The sequence below is a fragment of the Crocuta crocuta genome, unplaced genomic scaffold (assembly GCF_008692635.1).
Source record: "Crocuta crocuta isolate KB4526 unplaced genomic scaffold, BGI_CrCroc_1.0 scaffold31, whole genome shotgun sequence".
Classification (NCBI taxonomy): Eukaryota; Metazoa; Chordata; class Mammalia; order Carnivora; family Hyaenidae; genus Crocuta; species Crocuta crocuta.
The window spans coordinates 4550795-4575311 of NW_027528362.1; the positions used below are offsets into that span (position 1 = coordinate 4550795).

The following is a 24517-nucleotide window of genomic DNA, read 5'->3' on the forward strand; positions in this document are numbered from 1 at the left end:
TCCCACCAGAAGTTTGGCTAACACCTTACAGAGGGCAGGCCAGGGTCATGCTTTAACCCCCCAGCCTGGAAGATAAGATTCGAAGGACAGGCTGGCAACAAGCAGCTGATATCACTCAGGTACAACAGAAGCTATTTTTTTTTTTATTTTTTTAATATTTTATTTATTTCTAGGGGAGAGAGAGAGAGACAGCGTGAGCAGGGGAGGGTCAGAGAGAGAGGGAGTCACAGACTGAAACAGGCTCCAGGCTCTGAGCTGGCAGTCAGCACAGAGCCCGACACGGGGCCCAAACCCACGAACCGCGAGATCATGACCTAAGCAAAAGTCGGACGCTTAACCGACTAAGCCACCCAGGCGCCCCAACAGAAGGCTATTTAAGGAGAACTCGAAAATTACTAAGTGGATCTGGTTTTATTGCTAAACCTTCAGCCCCGCTCCTCCTACCCACCCATCCCGTTAGGGCTGAGATGCAAAGTCCAACCACACGTGGCTGTGAGAGGGAGAAACAAGGATTCTGTATTTTAAAAAAAAATTTTAATGTTTATTTATTTTTGAGAGAAAGAGAGAAGGAGACAGAGACAGAGTGCATGCAGGGGAGGGGCAGAGAGAGAGGGAGACACAGAATCTGAAGCAAATTCCAGGCTCTGAGCTGTTAGCACAGAGCCTGATATGGGGCTCGAACCCACGAACTGCGAGATTGTGACCTGAGCTGAAGTCGGAAGCTCAAATGACTGGGCCCCCCAGGCGCCCTTGTATTTTTACCACCACACATCTTTTTTGTAGGATACCTTCTTCTGTAGCATTGCAAACCTTCTAGTTCGTGCTGATGAAATTCTCCCTCCCTCATTCCTTCAGGTAATGACTGAGGCCGACAGCCGAGTGCTGCTGGCAGTGAGAGGTACAGTTTGAGCCTCTGGAGCTCAGGCTACGAGTCAAATGACCCTGTTGGAAAGTGTGTCACTAGAAGGCACCTGGGGCTGTGGAGGAAGATGGGTCCCCAAGATGGCGCCTGGTCTGGGCCTGGGGAGGGCTGTCCTGGGGAAGGGCCCTCCAGCAGAGATCTGAAGGGGGGTAAAGGGGCTCCCCTGGAGTAAACGTGCCAGGCAGGGCAGGCAATGGGCAGGCTGCAGTGCTGCGAGGAAGCCCAGTGTTTAGTTGAGCAACTACAAGAAGCCCAGTGTCGCCGGAGTGCAGAGGGCAAGGGGGACCTGGCCGGAGGGCGTGGGAGAGCGGGCTGCACGGGGAACCCCGAGACACGACAGGTCTGGTTTAGTCTCTGCCCGGAAGTAGCAAAAGGCCAGCACAAGGCCTGTAAGTACGTGAGGTTCCTAGGGCTGACACAGCAAAGCACCCCAAGTTAGGGGGAGCCCAAGGCCACAGAACTGTATTCCCTTCTCGTTCTGGAGGCAAAGAGTAAGGGCAGCGAGGCTGGTCTCCACTGGAGATTCTGAGGGAGGAAGAATTCTGCGCTTCTCTCCTGTCTTCTGATGGCTGCTGGCAAAGCCCAGGCGTTCCCTCGGCCTACAGCTGAGCGGTCCCAATCTCTGCCTCCACCTTCACCAGGACTTCTCCCTGTGTGTCTGTGTCTCTCCTTATAAGGACACCGGTCATACAGGATTAAGGGCCCACCCTGTACCACTGTGAACTCATCTAACCTACACCTTCACGACCACCCGTCACAGGTACCAGGGCTGAGGATTCGAACAAGTCTTTTGTGGGGCTCAATTCAACCCATAACAAAAGCCAGGTGTAGGAGGGCGGCAGAAGGTCACAATCAGGGCTATGTTATAACTAATTAGTCACACTGTGGGAAACACACGAGCGGGGAAGAGACAGATGTCAGGGGTCCAGGGAGCACCTGATGTGACAGTCCCGGGGAAGGGGATTGCACTAGGGTGGTGGGGAAGGAGCACAGGAATTTGAGGAAGCAAAAGGCACAGAAATTGCTGATGGTTAAGAGTGAGGAAGCAGGTCAAGAATGAACTCGAGGCTTCTAACTTCCGGAAGCGAATGGATGTGATGGTTTGCAGGGAGATACGACCAGTGGCTAGGCTTGCTTTGGGGGAGAGGAATCAACTGATTTTGAAGTCCTTGGAGAATCCAAGAAGAGAGACCAAGGTGGTCACCTGAGCTCAGGAGATGAGCAGGCTGGGGACACAAACGTGGCAGGGAGACAGAGGCGGTACAGCCACAGGTCGTGTGATCACATGGGGCAAGCCGGCCGGGAGAGGAAAGGGTCCCATAGGACCTTCTTCTTTCCACCTCTCTAATCAAATTACAAGCTGGAGAAACCACCAGGGAATAATACAGCAACAGAAAGAGAATGAGGTGATGAAATGTTCCAGAACTAGAGACAGGTGCTGGTCCCACCACTCTGTGAACGCTCTAGATGTCACTGAATTGCGCACTTTAAAATGGTTAATTTAGAGGCAACCCGGGTGGCTCAGTTGGTCAAGCGTCTGACTCTTGATTTTGGCTCAGGTCATAATCTCATGATTGTGACACTGAGCCCTGTGAGGATTCTCTCTCTCCCTTTGCTCCTCCCCTAAGTCATGCGTGCCTGCTTTCTCTCTCTCTCTCAAAAAATCTGTATATTAAAAATAAACGGTTGATTTAAAAAAGTATTTAATAGTGATCATTTTATTCTGAAAACCACATGGGAAGTTTTTTAGTTTTTAATAGTAAATTAAACATAAAAGCTACCATCTTAACCATCAATATTTTTTAAAAATTTAGTATAGTTGACAATGTTTTGCCAGTTTTGAGTGATTGACCATGTTTTTAATGTTTCTTTATTTTTGAGAGACAGAGAGAGACAGAGCGAGACAGAGCATGAGTGGGGGAGGGGCAGAGAGAGAGGGAGACACAGAATCTGAAGCAGGTTCCAGGCTCTGAGCTGTCAGCACAGAGCCCGATGCGGGGCTCGAACTCACAGATCACGAGATCATGACCTGAGCCAGTCGGACACTTAACAGACTGAGCCACCCAGGTGCCCCATGATTAACCATTTTTAAGTGTATAGTTCAGTAGGGTTGAGTACATTCACATTGTTGTGCAACCGGCCTGGAGAACTCTCTCATCTTGCATCTTTGAATCTCTGTACTTGTTACACGGTAACTCTCCATCTTTACCTCCCCGTAGCCCCTGACAGCCACCACCCTGTGTCTGACTATTCTAGATCCCTTACAGAAGGGTAATTCTATTGCACTTGTCTTTGTGACTGGCTTGTCTCACGTAGATAATGCCCTCGAGTGTCATCCACATTGTAGCATGTGTCAGAATTTCCTTCCTTTTCAAGGCTGAGGAACATTCTGCTGCGCGCATGCACTACATTTTGCTCATCTATTTGTCTATCGATGGACAGACACTTGGATTGCTTCCACCTTTTGGCAACTGTGAACAGTGCTGCTATGAACATGTGTGTTCACATACGTCTTTGAGATCCCGCTTTCAATTCTTGTGGGTATCTACCCAGAAGTGGATTTGCTGGATCATATGGTAATTACATGTTTAATTTTTGTTAAGAACTAAAATGGTTGACTTTGTTATGAGAATTTTGCCCCACTGCTAAAAAAAAAAAAGAGAGGTAGACAGAAGAAGGACAGCATTTTGAATGATTGAGGAAGGAGGTAAGGATGACTAGAAGCAGCTGGACTCACAGTTGTAAAGCTAAGAGAAATTCTCAAGCCAGAGGAACTTGAAGGCATAGGCTGGTTGACCTATGGGCATTTTCTCAACTGTCCATGGGCTGGGAATAAGTTATCAGGAAAGGAGCCGGGACCCAAANAAACGTATTTATTGATGCTCCTTTTAGAGGCTTCCTATGTACAGGCCAACAGCAATCTCAGAGGAGATGAAGCCACAGGAGTTCATTCAGCGGCTCATGGTGACAGGAATCCTGGCAGCCGGCACGTGCAGAGGGTTGCCGTGAGCCTTGTGCGTGGCTGGCACCGAATATGCGTGTGTCTTCTCTGCACTGCAGCCCTGCCAGGTTGAGGGGGTGCTACAGCATCATTAAGCATCTTACCCAAGGATGTGGTGCTAGATTTGAAGCCAGGCTCCAAAACCTGTGTTTTTCTCACTATATCACACCCATCTATGAGGGTGCTAGTGAGGATGGGGCCAACTGCTTGAGGTGATTTCTAGACCCACTCATTCATGCCATCTGTTCTTTTTCATAATGTAAATAATGTTTCTTGTTGCGTGGTAACAGCTGAGTTCTACCCCCACCCCGCACCCCCAATTAATCTGTTGAAATCCTGACCCCCAGGACCTCAGAATGTGACTATATTTGCGGACAGGACGCTTAAAGAGGAAATAAGGTGAAAATGAGGCTGTTGGGGTGGGCCCTAATCCCATCTGACTGAAGTCCTTGTAAGAAGAGAAAATCTGAACACAGGGAGAGACACTAAGGTTGCGCATTCACCGCGACTGCACGAGCACAGAGGAGAGACCATGTGAGGACCCTGTGATCTTGGACTTCTGGTCTTCAGAACCACGAGGAAATAAATGTCTCTTGTTTAAGCCCCCAGTTGGTGGTGCTTTTTCATGGCGGCCCTAGTTAACACATCATGGAATACGATAATGGTTTGAACACATTTCAAGTAGCATTACACCGAAACACTTCAAAAACGCTTCAGAAAATATAACCACATCCGGCCTGATCAGTCTCAACCTACAGTTATGGCATATCTTCAAAAATACTAGTGTTTCTGGAAGGGTCTGGAACAGGGTGACATTCTTTGAGCACGTATGTATCAGAGATTTGTTTCTTGGCTACCAATTTTAAAGTACATACGTTTATTTTTATCCTGTCTGACAAAAGGAATCACAAGCAGAGAACTCACAGGTGACAGAAATGTGTACTACTGCACAGCACACAGTATAATTTAGACTTCCTGAGCCATACTATTGTCTGTTCGTCGGTATTAACATCTTCAAATTATAGCTAATGCTACAGAGGTAGCATGTGCTTTGAGAAGTGTGCTCTAAGTGGTTTCCTTTCGTGCCTCCCCTGGCCCCAGCCTGGACGTGCTTACCTCTCCTCCCTCCCTGCACAAAAGAACCGACCAGAATCCAACCGATGAGCAATGTGCTTGTGGCCCCCAGCATACAAATGCAGCTTCTACTCAGACTTCAGCACGACTCCTGCCTCTTCCGCCCCTAAGCTCCTGCCACTTTCCTTTGTTATGGGCAAATTCTGTTTTCTCAGTAAGAAGCTGAGACAAAGAATTCAACTGCAGTATACACCGGGTTATGTGAGACACCCAGAACGCCAGCCACCCAGAGCAGGGGACAGACAAGGAACGCTCCAGAAATGCAGACTGCGGTTATTTCCACGGAACTGGTCAAAATTGGATCCAGCCCCAGAAGGCAGGCTGTCCACAATTAAGAACTGATATGAACAGCCTCAGCCAGAGGCCAGCCTCATCCTATGGGCTGGTTATATGGAGGGAAGTAAGTATCTGAATAGAAAACAGCTGTCCAGATAACCCAATGGAAAACAAAAACAAACAAAAAAAACCCCAAAGCCCTCATAAACAGTTCCCTTGAGACGGTGTTTAAAGAATGAGTAATTTTTGTTTCCATGGAACGTAAGAGACTGAAAAAGCCTGTTTATTCTCGGACTTTCCCTCTAGCTTTTGTGATTCATAGGTGGAGGCAGCAAGCCGGCACAGAAAATGTCCACTGTAGCCCCGTGACCTGTAGATCAACAACGGAAGGCACTTTCCAGGGCTGAAACCAGTTTGTTTCAAGTTTTCTGCTAACATTTGATGTCAAGATGTTTTAAACACATATAAGTCCATTAGCCCACCCTGGCTCATCCTTAAGGAAATACCGCATTGTGGTTCAGAGGATCCTTTTCACGGTTAAAGGAGTTTAGAATTGTATCTCAGAGTTGATACAAAGTGGCACATCCTTTTAAGCCTTAACAACTAAACAGGACTATAAATATAATTAAATACTTGGTATCTCATCCACTGCAGGCTAAAGAAATTTGATTTCCACGTGGCTCAATTCAATCACTAATATCGAGTGCCTAACTTATGCAAGGCCATGTGGGCAATTCAACTGTAGACTGGGCACTGGCACCACCTATGTGGCTTTGGCCATCTTTTGAAAAAGACTGAGTCGGGGCGCCTGGGTGGCTCAGTTGGTTAAGCTTCCGACTTTGGCTCAGGTCATGATCTCATGGCTCGTGGGTTCAAGCCCCGCGTTGGGCTCTGTGCTGACAGCTAGTTCAGAGCCTGGAGCCTGCTTCAGATTCTGTATCTCCCTCTCTCCCTGACCTTCCCCTGCTTACACTGTGTCTTTCTCTTTCTCTCAGAAATAAATAAAACATTAAAAAATTTTAATCAAAAAAGAAAGAAAAAGACGGAGTCTCAGTACATAAATCTGGGCCTAATCTAGTCAGGTGCCAAATGTTTACTTCGTATTCAGTTAACATAAAGTGGAAGCCAATACAGAAAATGTATTTTCCTGCAAGAGTTGAAGGAAAATGGTATCTCCCTAAATGAGGTCTCTTCCTTGAAATCAGCCTAGCTTTTTTCCAAAAAAAAAAAAAAAAAGGAAGCAAAGATGAGTTTACTACACTGCAGTTTATAGTGGAAAGTAAAACAAACAAACAAAAAAATCAAAAATAAAACCCCGAACCTCTATTTTGCTCAGACTGAAAGGTAATACTGAAAAACCTTCTTAGAAAGGACTATCACCATTGGGTCCATTTTGAAGATGAGGTCGTATCTGTATGTCTTAAACTTAAAAAAGAAAACTACATACGCAGACATATGATTGTGTGTGTGCCCATGTGTGCACACCTCGTGTTTTCTTTCCGATGACATATGAAATCACATACTAGGGCAGACGTATAGACTTGAACATCACCTAGGTCACTCCTGCCCCTGACTTAGCGGCATAACCTGGGTGGCACATCATACTAGGCCTCTATCACCACCTACATTACTAACCTAAATAACATCCTTCTACGCCTCGGTTTCTTCCATTTGGAAAAATGAAGAAAATAAAACCCTCTCTCTCTAAAAACCTTAGAGGGAGGATAGTGGAGATTAATTATAGAGCCTCTCCAAAGAAATCTGAGTTCCTTGTGGGGAAGAACTATATAAATAGAAACTATAATTACTGCTATTCAAACAGAAAAGCAAAAATACAGCAGATCTATTACCATTTATGAAATTAAATCACAGGCCATTTATTTTTAGTAGTATACAATAAATGGATAGGTCAGCAAATCAAATTAAGGATAAAAGCTTGAAGGAATTAACTATAAAACATGAACCAGATTTCTTGTTTTAATCCAAGAAAAAGATGAACGAGGAGCTAGCACCTTTTACACTATTCTTCACTTCAGGATCACAATAGGGTGTCAACCGTTCACGAGATTTATTCATATAATTTTACCTGAAATCACTGCTTTCTGTTTTAATTTTTTTAATGTTTATGTATTTTTCAGAGAGAGACAGACAGATAGAGCATGAGCGGGGGGCAGGGGGGACAGAGAGAGAGAGAGACAAGAATCCTAAGCAGGTGCCAGGCTCTGAGCTGTTAGCACAGAGCCTGACATGGGGCTTGAACTCACAAACCGTGAGATCCTGACCTGAGCCGGTCAGACAACCAACTGAGCCACCCAGATGCCCCTGCTTTCTCTTAACTATGGAATATGGAAATGAGACAGAATTCCAGAGAGCACTTTTTATCCCCCTAGAGGATTCACAGTTAAGCATGCTAGGAACTCGTGTTCTGATGACCTGCGACAGAATGTATCGTTATTTACTAATAATCTATACCAAAAGAAAATTCTTCTAACCTAACCCCTTGGCCTTTCATTTTGACCAAGTAGCACTTTCTGATGAGACAACCAAAACTAAAACAAGCCTCAGAAAGCTAACATCTCTTGAGCACCTACTACGTTCTAACTACCATGCTAGGGCTCTTCAGACGCCCTATTTCATTTCGGACCCACAACAAATCCAGGAGACAGACATTATCTCCCCTTGATAGAAAAGAGCACTGCAAGTTCAAAGCAGTTCCTTTTTGCCCAAAAAGGCATAGCTGGTTAAAGGAAGAGATTGGATTCATCAAGAATACAAGTGAAACAGATTCTTACCAGACAGCTTCAACAAAAACATTGCCAATTTTCAAGCCTACACGTTTATTTTTACCTAATCTGACAAAAGGCATCACAAGCACAGAAGCCAAAGGCGACAGAAATGTGTACTACTCAACGTCAGACAGTATAATTTAAACTTCCTGAACCAAAGTGCAGCCTGTTCACAGGCGTAAACATCTTCAAGTTACAGACTAGAGGAAGACTGGGTGCTGTCGCCCCCGGGTACGTTGTTCTGAGGTTCAAACTCTGCCCCTCCCCCAACCATCGTCTGGACGTGTGGCACTACCTCACTGCTACCATTTCGGTGGGTGACTGGACCACCTGGAAGATGGGCAAAACTTCATTTAAGTAATCTGCAGTTTCACTGACACTGTCTGGTTTTAAGGAGTTTTTTTGGATTATTTCCAAAATTATTTATTATTTCTCAGGAAACATGGCAGCCAACATACCTTGGCATTGAGAGGACACACAGACAGGGCACTTCTAAAAAGCTGTTCTTCATTCCGCCACTCGCCACTGCGAATCATGCACCTCAGCATATTTATGAATAAAATTCCCAGTACGACAGCAGCAATCAATTTCTTAGGGACAGAGAGATACAGTGAATGTCATTAGGAAGGTCCATCCAATGGTCTTGGGTAGAATGGCAATGCTCTGGGCCCATACCATTTTTTTTAATGTTGATTTTTAAGGGAGACAGAGCATATGCTGGGGAGGGGCAAAGAGAGAGGGAGACACAGAATCCCGAAGCAGGCTCCAGGCTCTGAGCTGTCAGCATGGAGCCCGACGCGGGGCTCAAACCCACGGACCGCGAGATCATGACCTGAGCCAAAGTCGGACACTCAACCGACTGAGCCACCCAGGCGCCCCCATACCTTTTTCTTAGTGTGTTTGCTGAGAGCTCCAAATCCGAAAGTCAGCAGCATGCAGTACCCAGCACTGGGGAGGTAGAGGACTCTTTCTGCAACCACAAAGCCCACTCGGAAGAACAAGTTACTTGCAGGAAGAAAGGGGATAATGAGAAATCCCAGGCCCAGCGTAAGGACCCTGGAAAATGAGAAGTAATTGAAATAGCTATTTTCAGACTTTTCAAAAAAAAATCCTACTCAGCATTAAATTAGTGATCAATTTTTTTTCATGTCATCAATTGGGAAAAGGTCCCAGAAATACTAGAGCAATGTCATCAGTAAAGAGGCTTTAGCCTGGCGGTATGAGGGTAAGTCATGAAAGCTCACTAATGCGCGTAGTTAGCATCAAGCACACGGACAAGACTTATAAGGTGCTCAATCCATACAAGTAAGGTCAGAATGATTACATTTTGTGAGGCCTTATTAACTCACCTCACCCTAAACCCCACCTCAAACCGTGCAGGCATTGAATAGATAGATCAGTGGTATAGTGGTCACAATTAGTCTACTATAGTTTTCATGGGGAAAAAAAAATCCCCTCTCCAACTTTAACAGGAATAATAATACTTTACTAGTTTAAGCTTTATAAAATCTTAAATAAACAAAATTGTGATCATTTTTGGGTGCCACATCACCACATATCTCACTCAAGCAAAAAGAAAGCTGGGCATGAAGAGCTTCTGGAACCAGGCAACATTTCCAAAGTCCCATATGATACAAGAGGAAAGGTTAAGAAGTGAGGTCAAATTTGGTGGCTCCTTCCTGGACCCTGTGCCTTCACTACTTACAACAAAACAAAACAACAAAACAAAACTGCTGTTGCACGTGTATAAGTGAACGGGGACAAAAATTAGTCGAATTATGAACTAATTTAACAGGTAAACTTAAAACTTATTTGGGGGGTGCCTGGATGGCTCAGGAGGTTGAGCGACCAACTCCTGATTTCAGCTCAGGTCATGCATGATCTCAGGGTTCGCGAGATCAAGCCCTGCATCAGGCTCTGCACTGACAGCGCAGAGCCTGCTTGGTATTCTCCCTCTCTCTCTCTCTCTCTCTCTCTCTCTGCCTCTCCCCTGCTCGTGCTCTGTCTCTCCAAATAAATAGGCTTTAGAAACAAGCAAAACTTATTTTGAGAAATTACTAATCTAATTCTCTAAACACATATGCTTAAAAGGAATCAATCACCTTAAATAGTTTTTTCACATGAAACACATTTGTTCCCCCCCAATTATTTTCTCAATAACCTTTTATTCTCTCTGTCTCTCTCTCTTTGTGAGAAAAAATAGTCTTTTGGGGGCAGCAGTTTATTTTCCACTAAATAACAACAGAAGGCATCACTACAGCATCCACCAGGGTTTTCTGAAGGAGAATTGTGGAATGATGGGCACAGCACACATCAATTACACTCTCTGTTCTGACCATAAATTACTCTTTACCACCTACAGAGAAAAGGATCTCAAGATGCTACTTCAAGGGGAATGTGGGAGGGGGAGACAGAGCAGTCATCATCCGCTCCTCCAAGTTCACTCCCCACTAGTTGGAGCCAGCGATGGATTACAAACGGATGGAGTCCATCCTAGGCATAAATATGTATTGGAAATAAACATCCTTAGACATGACTTCCACAAAATTGTTAAAATCGTTGCTGGATTTAGCGAAATGCTCGGATCCAGCCCAGTGTGGAAGTTAAAATTCAGTGCTGCCTCTTACCTTCTTTTGTGGCTGTCTTCAGAGCATAGGGCTTGGCATATTAGGCCAATTAGACAGAACCACAGTGCGGCGAGTGCAATTACTCTCCAGTCACCAGCTGACTTAATGAGGGGGATACAGCCCATTGACCAATCAAAACACAGCCACCAGGGGCACAGCAGCAGCCAGGCATTCAATGAATAATAGTAATTATAGTTTATGGCCTGTCAGTCAAAAGGAAAACAAACATTTATTTGATACAGAACTTCTATATATATACATATGTGTGTATATATATACACACACACCCATATGCACGTGTGTGTGTGTGTGTGTGTGTGTATACCTTGTAACTTTACGTTTGAGGCTTCTGTACAAGGAGAGCAATTGTATAAAGTAAAATGTTACCAATTTCTACCTTGGAAGTGGGGCTGTCCTTTGCAATCTACTAAATGTGTTCGGACTGTAATAGAGAAAAATACAGCAAAGCCACCAGATTCTGCTATCCATCTGTTATATTTCTGGTCAAAGTGTGTCCCATCTACTTAGTAATGCCCAAAGCCTGTGACCCAGGAAATCTGAGGCCCAAGGGTCACCTATGTGTCTGACAATTTAAGAAGAGGGTTTTTCCTCCTTTTGATTTCTATCTCTATGAAACGAACAGCTAAGAATTTGTGGCTTGACACCCTTGCCTTCAGAAAAAGCAAACCTTTACAAGAAAGAGTGTCTGGATACTGTCAGATGTTTAAAGATATATAACCGATGTGGTTAGACTTTGTGTTAATCCCGCCACATCAATTTCCTTTACCACAATGGTCACAGGCTCAGGGGACACTTTAGGAAGGCTGGCATGAAACCTGGTATTTGAAAGCCATTTCTCTTTAATTTTGATTAGAATGGAAATACAAGGGGCTCACGCCCTTTTGATCCCTTAATCAAAATCTGGTTTCATCCGACAATATCCTTAGTGAGAGCAAACAAATGGGGAAGGTATTCCGTTGATTAGGGATTTTGTGGGCGTGTTGGGAAGTAGGAAGAGGGAGACAGAGGTTCTGGAATCTGGTGGGCAGAGAAGACAATCCAGCGGCGGACAGGCTCAGCACTCACCCTGACCAGCATGCTGTCGGCGAAGGAGGCAGGATTGTCCACCTCGGTGAACGCCGGGGGGCCAGTGCCCATGATCTTCCAGCGCATGTAGAGCACCCCTGCTCCCCCGGAGGCCAGAAGGGTTATCCTGAAGAGGAGGCCCCCGTTCCTGAGTGCGCCAAGGTTCTGAAAGGTCAGCGCAAAGCCCCTGATGTCGCAGGTTTTCAAATAAAAGCTCAGCCAAGCTCGGTGCACATGTGCAGCAATTCTGCCCAAGCTGCAATGCCACCGTGCTGGAAAGGGCTGGCTCTTTTCCGATTCGAAACCGCCATATTTGGAAAATGGCATTGTAAATCAGCTGGTACTTGACATTTTCCATGTCTGGGCTGGAGACAAAAAGTATATACTCACCTCTAATGATTTGTCTTTATGTAGTACCTTCTGGACCACTTCCAGAACATTTAATTTGCCTATCACCAAGATGTCAAAGACTGCATTCAAACCCTGAGGAAGCAAAGCAAGGCAATCAGTGATGGGAGAGCCTGGCTCTGATTAGGTGGCAATTATGGTTCACAATTTTACTACTGAATCTCGACAAGAACTGCAATGGCTAAGATAATCACGGGCGATGTCCCCAGCTCTGAAACAGACATCCCACGACTGTTCCTGTAATGCTGACTCACGGTGATATAACAGATTTCTTCTCCAGTCGATCCCTGTTGGTCATAATTTCATAGGCTGCACAGAAGAGTATTTTAAGACTCAGGATAGCTGGAAACTTGGGGCCCCTCTTTCCTTTTTTTTTTTTTTACTGTAAAACAGTCTCTTAGTGGCTGTAACAGAGGGGTTACCTTCACAGTGATTATGCCTCAGAAGATAAAGGCAGCTGTTAACCTGGAGAACCAAGCCATGGAAGTAATTAATCGCACCTCAAGAACGCCAAGCACTGACTGATTTCAGCACGTGTAGTAGAAGCAGGGGTGCAACATAAAAAATCATCTCTGATGGGGTTTGGAGATCTCTCAGGTTCAGACTCCTAGCTGCCCACTGGTTTTCAGGTCTTGCTGGGCACACAGCCCGACGGCACTTCCCAGCCAGCCCTGCAGTTACGTGTGGACATGTGACTTGAGTTCCAGCCTTCAGAACCTGGCTCGAGGCGATAATGCATCATTTTGGAGGTTTGCTTATAACCTGGGCATGCCCTGCCACTTGATTTCCCCTTCCAGCTGGCTGTGATAGGCACAATCGGGGCAATGGTGCAAACTACACACTCTGGACAGCAGAACCCGCACCAGGGAGGGCCCACTGTGTGGACAAGAGTCACCTCCACCCACATCGAGGTGAACAACAAGTAACTTCCATTATGCGAAGCCAGTCTTTGGGATGTGATGTGGCAGATCTCCTTCTGCTGGTAGCTTCCAGCAGCACCAAAATAGTTTCTTTCCAGAAGGCGAGGGTGGCTTTTGCAACTATAATACCCACGCGTAGAGACTAGAGGCTAGATGGGCCTTGGATTCCCTTCTCTGCCCTGCAAGGGACTTTCTGTAGAGGTCATCGCTGTAGGCAAGGTCATCTCATGGGACTCCCTGACCAGTCTAGATAAAGTAGTCACAATGCATAAGGCGTCTGTGGTTAAAGCTCCCCCTAAATGACTTCGGTTTTTTTGATAGGGGGCTTTGCGGCAAAGAAGATCATAAATCATCACAAGCCAGCGGTAATTTGTGGTTTCTAGAGCAAGGATGACATCCCTACTTAACCCTCTCCCATAAATGCTGGAAGCCATTAATTATCCAATACACAAGCCAGCACTGGGTTAATCATTTCAAAGAGTTCTGATTTTATTCACTCATGCGATACAGGATTTTAGTGGGTCACAGAAGACCATTTCTGCCTGGGTGTAAACCATTTTCTAGAAGGCAGAAGCTTCCTGTTGAGCTGCTGCTGTCTTATACCATTTGTTTTTCTCCCTATGAGCTAGAAGAGAGTCACCAAGGGGTGAGGTGATCATGTCCTTATAAGGACGGAGCCAAACCGAATTTTGGCACTCTCCAGCTTTCCATTTAAATGCATCATCAAAATGTCTACATTCTAATCAAATGTTTGAAAACAGCTAAATTTTAGTGTATCTTTAGTCACATAAATTCAACACCTAATTCTTTAGTGCTTTTCAAACATTAATGGGAGCCACCTTGGACCCTGTTAAATGGAGATGCTGAATCAGCAGGCCGGGGGTAGGGTTAGAGATCCTAAATTTCTACTAAGCTCCCAGATGGTGTTGTTACTACTGGTCTTTGCGAAGCAAGGGTTTAGAGCAGTGGATGGTTCTGCCACCCAGGGGATGCCTGATGACATGTAGAGACATTTTAAGTTGTCACACCCAAGGCAGTCCTACTGGTATTTAGGGTTAGAGGCCAGAGATGTCGCTAAACATGCCCAGCGCACAGGACAGCCTTCCCATAAAAAAGAAAGATCTAGCCCAAAACATCAATAATGCCAAGATTGAGAAATATTAGCTCGGAACAAACTTAAAAAAAAAAAAAACAAAAAAACAACTCAGGGGGCCTGGGTGGCTCAGTTGGATAAGCACCCGACTTCAGCTCAGGTCATGATCTCATGGTTCGTGGGTTCGAGCCCCGTGTCAGGCTCTGTGCTGACAGCTCAGAGCCTAGAACCTGTTTCAGACTCTGTGTCTCCCTCTCTCTCTGACCCGCCCCTGCGCATGCTGTCTCTCTCTTTCTCTCCCAGAAATAAATAAAACATTAAAAATTAAAAAAAAAAAAACTCGTGAAATTCAGGTATCTTTGCACAATAATTCTGTGCCATCTCTTAGGTGGCTAACCTTCATCTTCTAGACTGAGCCTGATAAAACCTCTCATCTCTGCTTCGACTGCCATAAAACCCCATATAGATTTCTCTGCTCTTTCTTTCCCAAGCTACTCCTATAAGGGCCATGCAAATCCTGTATCTTCATTTTCCATTTCCCTGATCGTAGCCCAAATTTCTAAATTTTCTTCTAATAATGTCAGTCATAAAATTGGCTACAATGGAGAAAAAGCGAAGTGGATTTCAATGCCTCTCCCTTCCTGGGGCTTCGATTCTGATCAGACATAGGAGGTGTGGGCCAGTACTCTTCAATGCTCCTCCCTTTCTCTTTGATATTTCTAGTTGAGGCCGAGCACAACATACACTCAATACTTCTTCAATCAGGACCAGAAGCACTGATGGGGTCAGTCTGCTATTGTATTTCGAAGTGCCGAAATAGGACAGCACCCCAGAAAACTTACACTGTTCTTTCCTCGTTTTCTATGGCACCCCTCCAGGAGCGCTAATCACTGTCCTTAAGAACTTCCCACTTTCTGCTTCCCACCGGTTGCTAATGATAGTCAACTGAGACAGCCCGTTTCCATGAAACACCACACGCACTAAAAGCACAAGTCACTGGCAGCAAGGTCTCTGACAGGCCGGTAATGGGGCTGAGAAGTGAAGGGAGTCACAGAGGCGGGGCTGGCCCGAGACGTCTCTACGGCGGCACAGGAAAGGGCAATGACGGCATCTCAGCTCTTACCAGCACAGTGATCCCTTGCTCTTTGCACAGCATGGCCAGTGCTCCTAGGAGGATACTCAGCAACACCCAGAGCGTAGAGTGGGTTCCCTCCTTGTTACCTGCTGATTGACAGAAATGACAGACATAAACGTCACGCAACACATCTTAGCCCTGGAAGCACCAGGGACTAGAATCCTAAGCATGTGCCTTAAACTGCCATGATTTAAAAAGAACTTGGTCTTCTGATAGCATTCCTCTGTGGGCGAGTGCATTGCACTCTTCATTTCTGGTTAAACAGCACCATCTAAATGACATGCCCACTCTCAAGGCACAACCTAGCAGGTGCCCACGGCCTTTGGGAGGCATTGCAATGAAGGCCTGGTCACAAAGGTATCTCACTGCGGACTCCCTAGGGGGCAAGTTCCTTCTTCCCAACCCGCCAGCCACCTACCAGGCCAATGTCAGGCTGTGTTGAGAACTCCCACTGAGAGTGTCAGCACCGCATCTGGTTATAGGACGGCCCCAGCCGTCACTGCTGCTATCACCATGGGGGTGACGGCAATGCCTGGGCCTCCCTGAGAAAGCCTACGACTGCAGGCTCAGGAGTCTGGGGGAAGCCCAGGCCAGGCTGGGCTGCCGACCTGCATGGGGCCTCAAGCCAGAACACCTCTAGAAATGGGAACTCTGTAGTCAGGCGCCTGGGGTGGGACTGACCTCGAGTTAAAACTGATGGTCCCTGAACTGCCTTCAGCCAAGGAGGGGGGGGTGGGGTCTGGCTTTATCACGTTTGGTGGTGATATGCGCAATTTGGGTGCCATGGCTGAACTGCTGGAAAGGAGGTGCCACACGTCCTTGGGAAGGCCCTCACCCCCTCATCTACACAGATGGTACACAAACATTCAAAAAAGACAGAGGCTTGAAGCAGGGCACAGTGAACCTGCTTGGAGGGCCAAACCATTCGTTTGCCTGGGGCACCTATGAATCTTGTTCAGTTCTGCTCAAAACCAGAACTCTTGGTCCAAATTCCATCTCTGCCATTTACTCCATGACCTTGAGCAAATTACTTCCACTCAGTCTCAACGACCTCATCTATAAAATGGGAACTACACTACCTACTTACTGATATGTTTGAGACGGGGAAAAACTATACAGAAATACCTGGCCATTGGTGTTAAAAATTACAGAAACACAGTTGTAAATGCAAAACATATCTGGGAAACACACATGAAACCAACTGCAGTTGTTTCTGAACAGTTCTAAGAAGAAAATTTGGGCAGAAGAGGGACAAAGTCTTGCTTTCCACTGTAGAGCCTTCCGCACATCCTTAAAATTCTTTTTAACTATGTACATGCTTGGCAGCTTCATCAGCTTCCACCCATTAGATGCCAGCAGCACTCCCAGCCCTCAGTTGTGACAGCCAAAAATGTCACAGGCTTTGCCAAACACCCCTGCGAGGAGGGGGACAGAAATCACCCACACTTGGGACCAATGCCCTGAACCACAATGTGTGGTCCCTGCACCTGCCCTTGAATTTAGAGTCTCAGGCCCCGCCCAGAGCTGTGCAGTCAGAAACTCAAGGGAGGGGCCCAGCAACTGGCCTTTTAACCATCCTTCCAGGTGATTCTAATTTTTTTAAGTATTTATTTTTGATAGAGCGAGGGAGAGAGGAGCAGGGGAGGGGCAGAGAGAGGGAGACACAGAATCGGAAGCAGGCTCCAGACTCTGAGCTCTGTACAGAGCCTGATGCAGGGCTCAAACCCACAAACTGTGAGATCGTGACCTGAGCTGCAGCCCGACGCTTAACCGACTGAGCCCCCAGGTGCCCCCCAGGTAATTCTGATGCTCACTGAAGGTCAAAGGGCCTCACCCTAGATAGGAAGCATGCTCCCAGGCCTGGCTCGCAGGAGCAACTCAAACTTTTGTTGTTGGAATCCACAATACCCTACTGACTCTGGAAAGGCAATGCGTGGTTGGTGAAAGAAACTGTCCACTGCCTACCACCAAGGGGCCATCTGTCAACAAATCCTAGAACCACAACGCAGTAATAGCTGCGTGCTTCTCAGATGCTGTGTAGATAATCCTCCTTGCACAAGTGATGGTAATACTGGAATCCTTTCGAGGACGTATCCAGCAGGTGGCTGCGTGCCCTTGACTTCAATAGCTTCAGTGACAGGTATTCATTTTCTACCATAGCCCATTCCGGAACTGGGGGTTGTTGGAATGCTCTTTCTTAGGGTGAGCCCACACCCACCTGCCTAGACATCAGGCCTTGGCTCTGCTCTAGAGCAGCACCTTTCCAATTGTTCTGGGCGCACCGTCCTTGGAAGCCAGTTTCTTATTACTGAAAACCATCATGTATCAGTAGACTAGTCCCGTCAAGCCAACTAAGGGTCATTTCACCTGCAGAAATTAATGATGTCACATGGATGTGAAACCGAAAGATCACAATTACGAGCCAGAAAAACAAACCCTGTGAAATTAATGACTACGTTTGAGTTTTTACATATTTATTGGAACTTACTATTTTCTTTGGCACTTGGTAGTGATCATCAATGAATGACATCAAAGCAGATGCCATCTTGGACAGCAGAGCTTTTACATAAAATCATGGCTGAAATAACCCTATAGCTAACACAGCAGCTAACTCCTTTTAAATAACTATTTTAAAAAACTTTTTTTTAACATTTATTTTTAAGAGATAGAGCACAAGTTGGGAGGGGCAGAGTGCGAGAGAGACACAGAACCTGAAACAGGCTCCAGGATCTGAGCTGTCAGCACAGAGCCCGATGTGGGGTTCGAACCCACGAACTGCGAGATCATGACCTGAGCTGAAGTCGGACACTTAACTGACTGAGCCACCCAGGTGCCCCTCGGTTAACTCCTTTTAAATTATGATTTGGGAAAGGGCCTTGCAAGTGTCGGCAGCATAGCCCAGGGGCTTAGCTGCAGGAACAGAGGTGATCACAGCTCACAATGCACCATATCTTCTGCCATATGATGGAGATGGACGTCAGATAACACCCTTAAGGCTTGTCCTCTCCATGCTGGTGGACATATGGACCACTGAGCTTTTCTCCCATAGCACATCGTCCTGAGACTGCGTCTCCTAGATTTTCTCATATTAGCAGTTGGTAGGCACCTGGGTGGCTCAGTCGGTTAAGCATCTGATTTCGGCTCAAGTCATGATCTTACAGTTTGTGGGTTCGAGCCCCGTGACCGGCTCCGCTGACAGCTCAGAGTCTGGGGCCTGCTTCGGATTCTGTGTCTCCCTCTCCCTCTCTCTCTGCCCCTCCCCTGTTTGCTCTCTGTTTCTCTTTCTCTCAAAATAAAATAAAAACATTAAAAAAATTTAAAAAAAAAGAACCCATGTATTCCCATGGGGTGTTCTCCACAGATAAAGGGGTAAATGACCCCCAGCCAGGCTCCCGTGCCCCTCAGGGACCACGACAGGACCTGCACCAGGGCAGCTCGGGGATGAACTGGGGCCCTGGTCTCAGCATGCTGCTTCCACGTCCACGAAGCATTAGACTGGATGGTTCACTAGACACCAAAGGGACCTCTCCCCTACCTCCTGGATTGGGTTTTTATAAGCTTCCTCATTCCCATGATCGGTATTTGTAACTTTTTATTAAGTTCATTTATTTAGAGAGAGAGAGAGAGAGCATGCTTGTGAGAGCAGGGGAGGGCGAGAGAGAGAGAGAGAGAGAGAGAGAGAGAGAGAGAGACAATCCCAAGCAGGCTCTATGCTGTCAGCACGGAGCCCAACATGGGGCAATCTCACGAGCCATGAGATCATGACCTGGGCCGAAATCAAGAGCTGATGCTTAAATGACTGAGCCACTCAGTTGCCCCTCTGTTTGTAACTCTGTGTTTGTGTGTGTCTTTATAACTCTTAATAAAACATAATATGACTTCCCAACGTGATGCTCCCTGTTCTTAACACTTAAAGAAGGCCCCTTGACCATTTTACATTCCTTCCTCAAAAACTGAAATAGCCTGTATTTTACTTGACTGTATAACCTGGATGAATTTCCCCCATCATGGACCAGTGGCTTGGATAGGAAAAAATTTCCCAGTTCCTCCATTAAAACACCCAAAGGACAGCTCTTGAAGCACTCCATTAACACAATGTTAAATGAGTACGGAGATGAGGAAGCAATGGGCTCAGATTCCACTTGTCTGGAATTTAAAATGGTTTTCTCCTTGGATGGCTAAATCAGAGATTTCACTGAATAACAGAAAAATAACTAGCCTAGAAAACACAGCGCTCGGATTTACTGATAACCTTCTTCCTAATCTCACTCCATAATTTCACACTTCTCAAACCCCAAATTTCTGCAAGGGACCTGGACACCTCACACCCCTCAAATCCTCTATCATGACTCTTTTGGAAGATTCTAACTCTCTAATTATCTCTTATACTTATGATTTTGTGCAGGTATGTCTGATAAAAAAAAAACATGAGACATGTGAAAGACAACGTTTCTTTGCTGAAAAAATTTCTTGTTACAGTCATTATTAAATATTACACCACTTCTCAACAATAGCAATTTCTGATCAAAGGCAAAATTTCAGTTGTCAGTTACACACTTAGGGATGGCTTTACATTCAGAAAATCAAATTCTAGACTACCACTGTCCAGAAGAGTAGGCATGACTGATGCATAGGAGCACATGTACCCCAATGTTCATAGCAGCACTCTCCACAATAGCCAAAACATGGAAAGAGCCTAAGTGTCCATCCACGGATGAATGGATCAAGAAGATGTGGTTTATCTATACCATGGAATACTACATGGCAATGAGAAACAATGAAATCTGGCCATGTGTAGCAACANTGAGATGTGTTGTTGAGTATAAAATACAGCCCTGATTTTGAAGACTCAGTATGAAAAAGGAAAGTGTGAAATATTTCATAATTTTATACTGGTTATTACATGTTGAAATTATAGTATTTTTCATATATTTGGCTAAAAACTGTAGTTAAAATTTATCCAACTGCATCTTTTTATAATGTGGCTACTAGAAATTTAAACATTACATGCATGGCTCATCTTGTATTTCTACTGCACAGCACTGTCTATACTCAGAGCCCCAGCTCACAGATGAAATGGTTTGCACATGGCTTTAACTGTATTCCAAGTCTGACTTCGAAAACTCAGAAAATATGAAGTGAGCTTGTCTATTTAAATCTCTTTCTCCTGCAACCCCCTACCAGACTGGCCACTTGTTATCAGGAGTTGTAAGAGTAAGCATGCACACACATTTCACTTTTTCCAGTATTCATACTGGAAAGCTTAACTTAACTGTTGTTTTAAAATAATTTCATATAAATCAAAGGAGTCCTCTTTGTAAATGTGTGGTACGCACACGCATGATAAACCAAGGCCAATGTACATACCACTGACAATATTTCCAGTATGGGAGGGGTCAAGAAGGGCCTTATAAAATTTAAAATGTTTTACTTATTTTTGAGAAAGAGACAGGGACAGCATGAGCAGGGGAGGGTCAGAGAGAGAGGGAGACGCAGAACCTGAAGACAGGCTCCAGGCTCTGAGCTAGCTGTCAGCACAGAGCCCGATGCAGGGCTCGAACCCATGAACCACGAGATCATGACTTGAGCTTTAGTCGGATGCTTAACCGACTGAGCCACACAGGCGCCCCGGGCCTTATAAAATTTAAATACTCAACTGGGAAACTGGTTCTGAGTCTGGGGACAGCCCAGTCTAATGGACTTCTAGTATATGAGCAGCTCTAGCACAGTTTTACCGATGTAATTCCTCAGACTCAAGACTCCTTTTTGAGGGGCGCCTGGGTGGCTTAGTCGGTTAAGCGTCCAACTTTCGCTTNTTAATAGTTGCTAAGATACAGCATATCTAGATGAACTTGGGGTTTGCATTTTTGTGATTATGCTCTTATTTAGTAACTAATGAAAGCCATTCTTTTATTTCCAAGTTTGAGCATTTTAATAGGACAGCTGAAACAGATAATGATGGGCCACCTCCAAATAGCTGGTGCTCAATAAACATTTGGGGCATCACTAATTTCATTTATTTCTATGTCTACCAGAAGTCTTATTATATCACCATATTTCTTATGTAACTATGATATGCAATTTAATACCAAAAAAGTTATCAATTTCCTTTAAATGTGAACAAATATATAGCCAGAAGTAACATCTTTTCATTTGACATTAATGTCTTTAAATTTCCTTACAATGGAAAAGTCCCCATCATGTAAGAGTCTTTTAAAAAAAAGTTTAAAAACTTACATAAGCCTAATATAAACACTGTAGGTCAGCGATACTGGAATTAAACATTTAAAAAATTACATAAGGAGTATTAAAAAGGCACAGCAAAAGTTGATTGTCTTAATTTCAAATTTAAATTTGAGCTGTTACAAACAGTAAAAATAAATCCTGAGAGCCAGATGTCATCTCCAGTGGGATTGTATTTACGAATATCTTTATTCAAAAAAATCCTCCCCAAACAGGGAAATCTAACTGGTATATAGCTACACACAAGCATCTCAAGATGTTATGTTTACCCAGAGTTCTCTGTCTCATATCCAGCTAGTCTGCTAAACTGTAACCACCAACGGACACAGGAGAGGGAAATAAGGAACCATTCCTATACTCTGTGACATCTCCGCTCACATAAGAAGACACCTTGCTCCAAGATAATTGTGCAGCATTAGCAAACATCAACAGTTTAAGATCCAGAACTCCATAAACTGGCCTCGAAAATGTGTGTCTCAGTCTATGTCTGCATTATCTAAGACAATACAATCACTTAGATAAATGAGGCAAAGGCTAACAGTGGAGGAAGCACAGGCAAAAAAAAAAAAAAAGAAAAGAAAAGAAAAAAAAAGAAAGAAGGAAAAGGAAAGGAAAAAAACAACCCCGAAATGCACTAACATAGAGACACTTGTCAGTGCTAACACCCACAAGTGCCAACAGATGTGATCAATTTAATGAAGCATGTGCCTGAGAGCTGGAACTACTTTCCGGTGGGAAGATCTTCTTTCAGAAAAAGCATCGCATTGTACGAGCTACCCTCTCCACCACTCGATGCCTGGCATCTTGGCTGCCTTGAAGCTGGCACGTCATGTTGTGTGTGGGAACCACGCCACCCCGGCAGGTGGCCCCCACTCCCTCTGCCAGAGCGACACAATGAGCGTCAGATTCCCGTTCCAAAAGTCGGAGCCAACCAGGCAGTGCCTCTACCCGCAGAATGAAAGCAGTCAGACGCTGCCATTCTAAAATACCAGCCCATTTGGGGGATGTCAAGTGATGTAGGGGCCAAAGAAACATGAAAGCAGAGAAAAGACCGTACCACGGTCAGAATTCAGCCGGCAATGACCTCAGATCTAAAAACAAGAGTCCTACACTACATGAGTTACACGGTCTCTCTATTGGTTTTTAGAGCTGCATGATTCTAAGTCAAAGAAAAACAGATGTCTTCAATCAGAATGAAAATATGAGGAAATGATACCCCAAGAGTGAGAGTTATCCTATCTAGCTCTCCGATCTGTGGCAAGGACTGCAATACAGCAAGCAATGTTTAAGAACTTACAGCAACTAATATTTGGGATCTTGTCTTTTGTAATAATTTAGAATTTGAAATGGCTGGGGCTCCCGGGTGGCTCAGGCAGTTGAGCGTCCGACTTGAGCTCAGGTCATGATCTTGCAGTTTGTGGGTCCGAGCCCCACCTTGGGCTCGCTGCTGTCAGCCTGTCAGCACAGAGCCTCCCTTTGGATCCTCTGTCCCTTTCTCTCTGCCCCTCCCCCACTTGCGCTCTGTCCCAAATAAATATTTAAAAAAAAAAAAGGTTCTAGGTATGTAGCAAATTTATTCCCCTCTTAAAAAGATTCTCTCCTGCTCACCATAAATGAACTAACGAAATTTCTCTTGTTAGGCCTAACTCCCAGGAAACCAGTATTTTAAGTTATTAGTTTAGAAAAGAAATTGTTTTGGCTCTTCTATCAAGTTTACTGTGCAGAGAGATTATCTGTTTCCAATCCAGAATACTAGGCTTTAAAAGAGATAGAAACATTGGCAAGATGTTTCATCATAAGAATAATACTTTTCATTTTGGGCGTTCAAAAATAATGATAAGTCCACTGTCAACTTTATCTGACTTCGTGTTTTTCTTTTCTCTCTTCTTTCTTTCTTTTTTTCTTTCTTTCTTTCTTCCTTTCTTTCTTTCTTTCCTTCCTTCTTTCCTTCTTTCTTTCTTTCTTTCACAGTTTACTTTTTTTTGAGAAAGAAAAAAAGGTAGGGAGGGTAGGGAGGGCAGAGAGAGAAGGAGACAGAGGGAGAGAGAGATAATATCCCAAGCAGGCTCCACACTGTCAGTATGCAGCCCGATGTGGGGTTCAGGCTCACCAATCGTGAGATCATGACCTGAGCCGAAATCAAGACTCCGTCACTTAACCAACTGAGCCATCCAGGTGCCCCATGGTTTTCTCTTCTGAAGAAAAAGTATAGTTTCCCTTATAAGGGCATTTCCTTTTTAATTTTTATTTATTTATTTTTAAAATGTTTATTTATTTATTTGGAGAGAGAGAGCGAGCACACATGAGTGAGCAGGGGAGGGGCAGAGAGAGAGGGAAGGAAAGATTCCCAAGCAAGCTCCACACTCAGTGGGGAGCTCGACTCGGGGTCAATCTCACAACTGTGAGATCATGACTTGAGCGGATATCAAGACTTCAATGCTGAACTGACTGAGCTACCCTGGTGCCCCAGGACATTTCCTTTTTTAAAAAGGGATTCTGTAACAAAAGATCTTGCATGGAAATATGCTATTTAAGCACACTCCCACCACCATCACACACACACAGACACAAAAACCCCAGACAGAAATGTTATGTGAGTAGATTTTTTCCATTTTCTGAAAATGCTGGGATTCTAGAGGTTAGCACAAAATTGCTTGGTAATAAACTCAGGCAGTTAAAAATTGCCTAGAGCTTTATAATACATACACTGGATCTATAAAGAAAGCTAATGAGGTTATCAAAAATAAATATATCCTTTGAAAGAGTTTTTTTTGACTAGTTAAACCACTAATTTCAGAGTACTCAATGTTTTGTTCCCTTATAAAAAACATTAAAAACCTTTCTTGAACTACAAGTTTCTGATGCTAAACTTTCTTTGAATTATGT

General features: G+C 44.8%; 1 protein-coding gene across 3 annotated transcripts in view; it reads right to left on the reverse strand.

Annotated features, from left to right (window-relative positions):
* TMTC4 (transmembrane O-mannosyltransferase targeting cadherins 4) overlaps window positions 1-24517 on the reverse strand; it is a 63091-nt gene that overhangs the window by 16267 nt on the left and 22307 nt on the right. For all 3 annotated transcript variants that reach the window (XM_077753894.1, XM_077753892.1, XM_077753893.1), the window contains 6 exons: window positions 15377-15477; window positions 12223-12315; window positions 11833-11997; window positions 10747-10949; window positions 9004-9175; window positions 8578-8709 (listed from right to left, as the gene is read on the reverse strand). In XM_077753894.1, the coding sequence (XP_077610020.1) occupies window positions 8578-8709; window positions 9004-9175; window positions 10747-10949; window positions 11833-11997; window positions 12223-12315; window positions 15377-15477 (866 nt within the window). The remainder of the gene's footprint in view (window positions 1-8577; window positions 8710-9003; window positions 9176-10746; window positions 10950-11832; window positions 11998-12222; window positions 12316-15376; window positions 15478-24517) is intronic.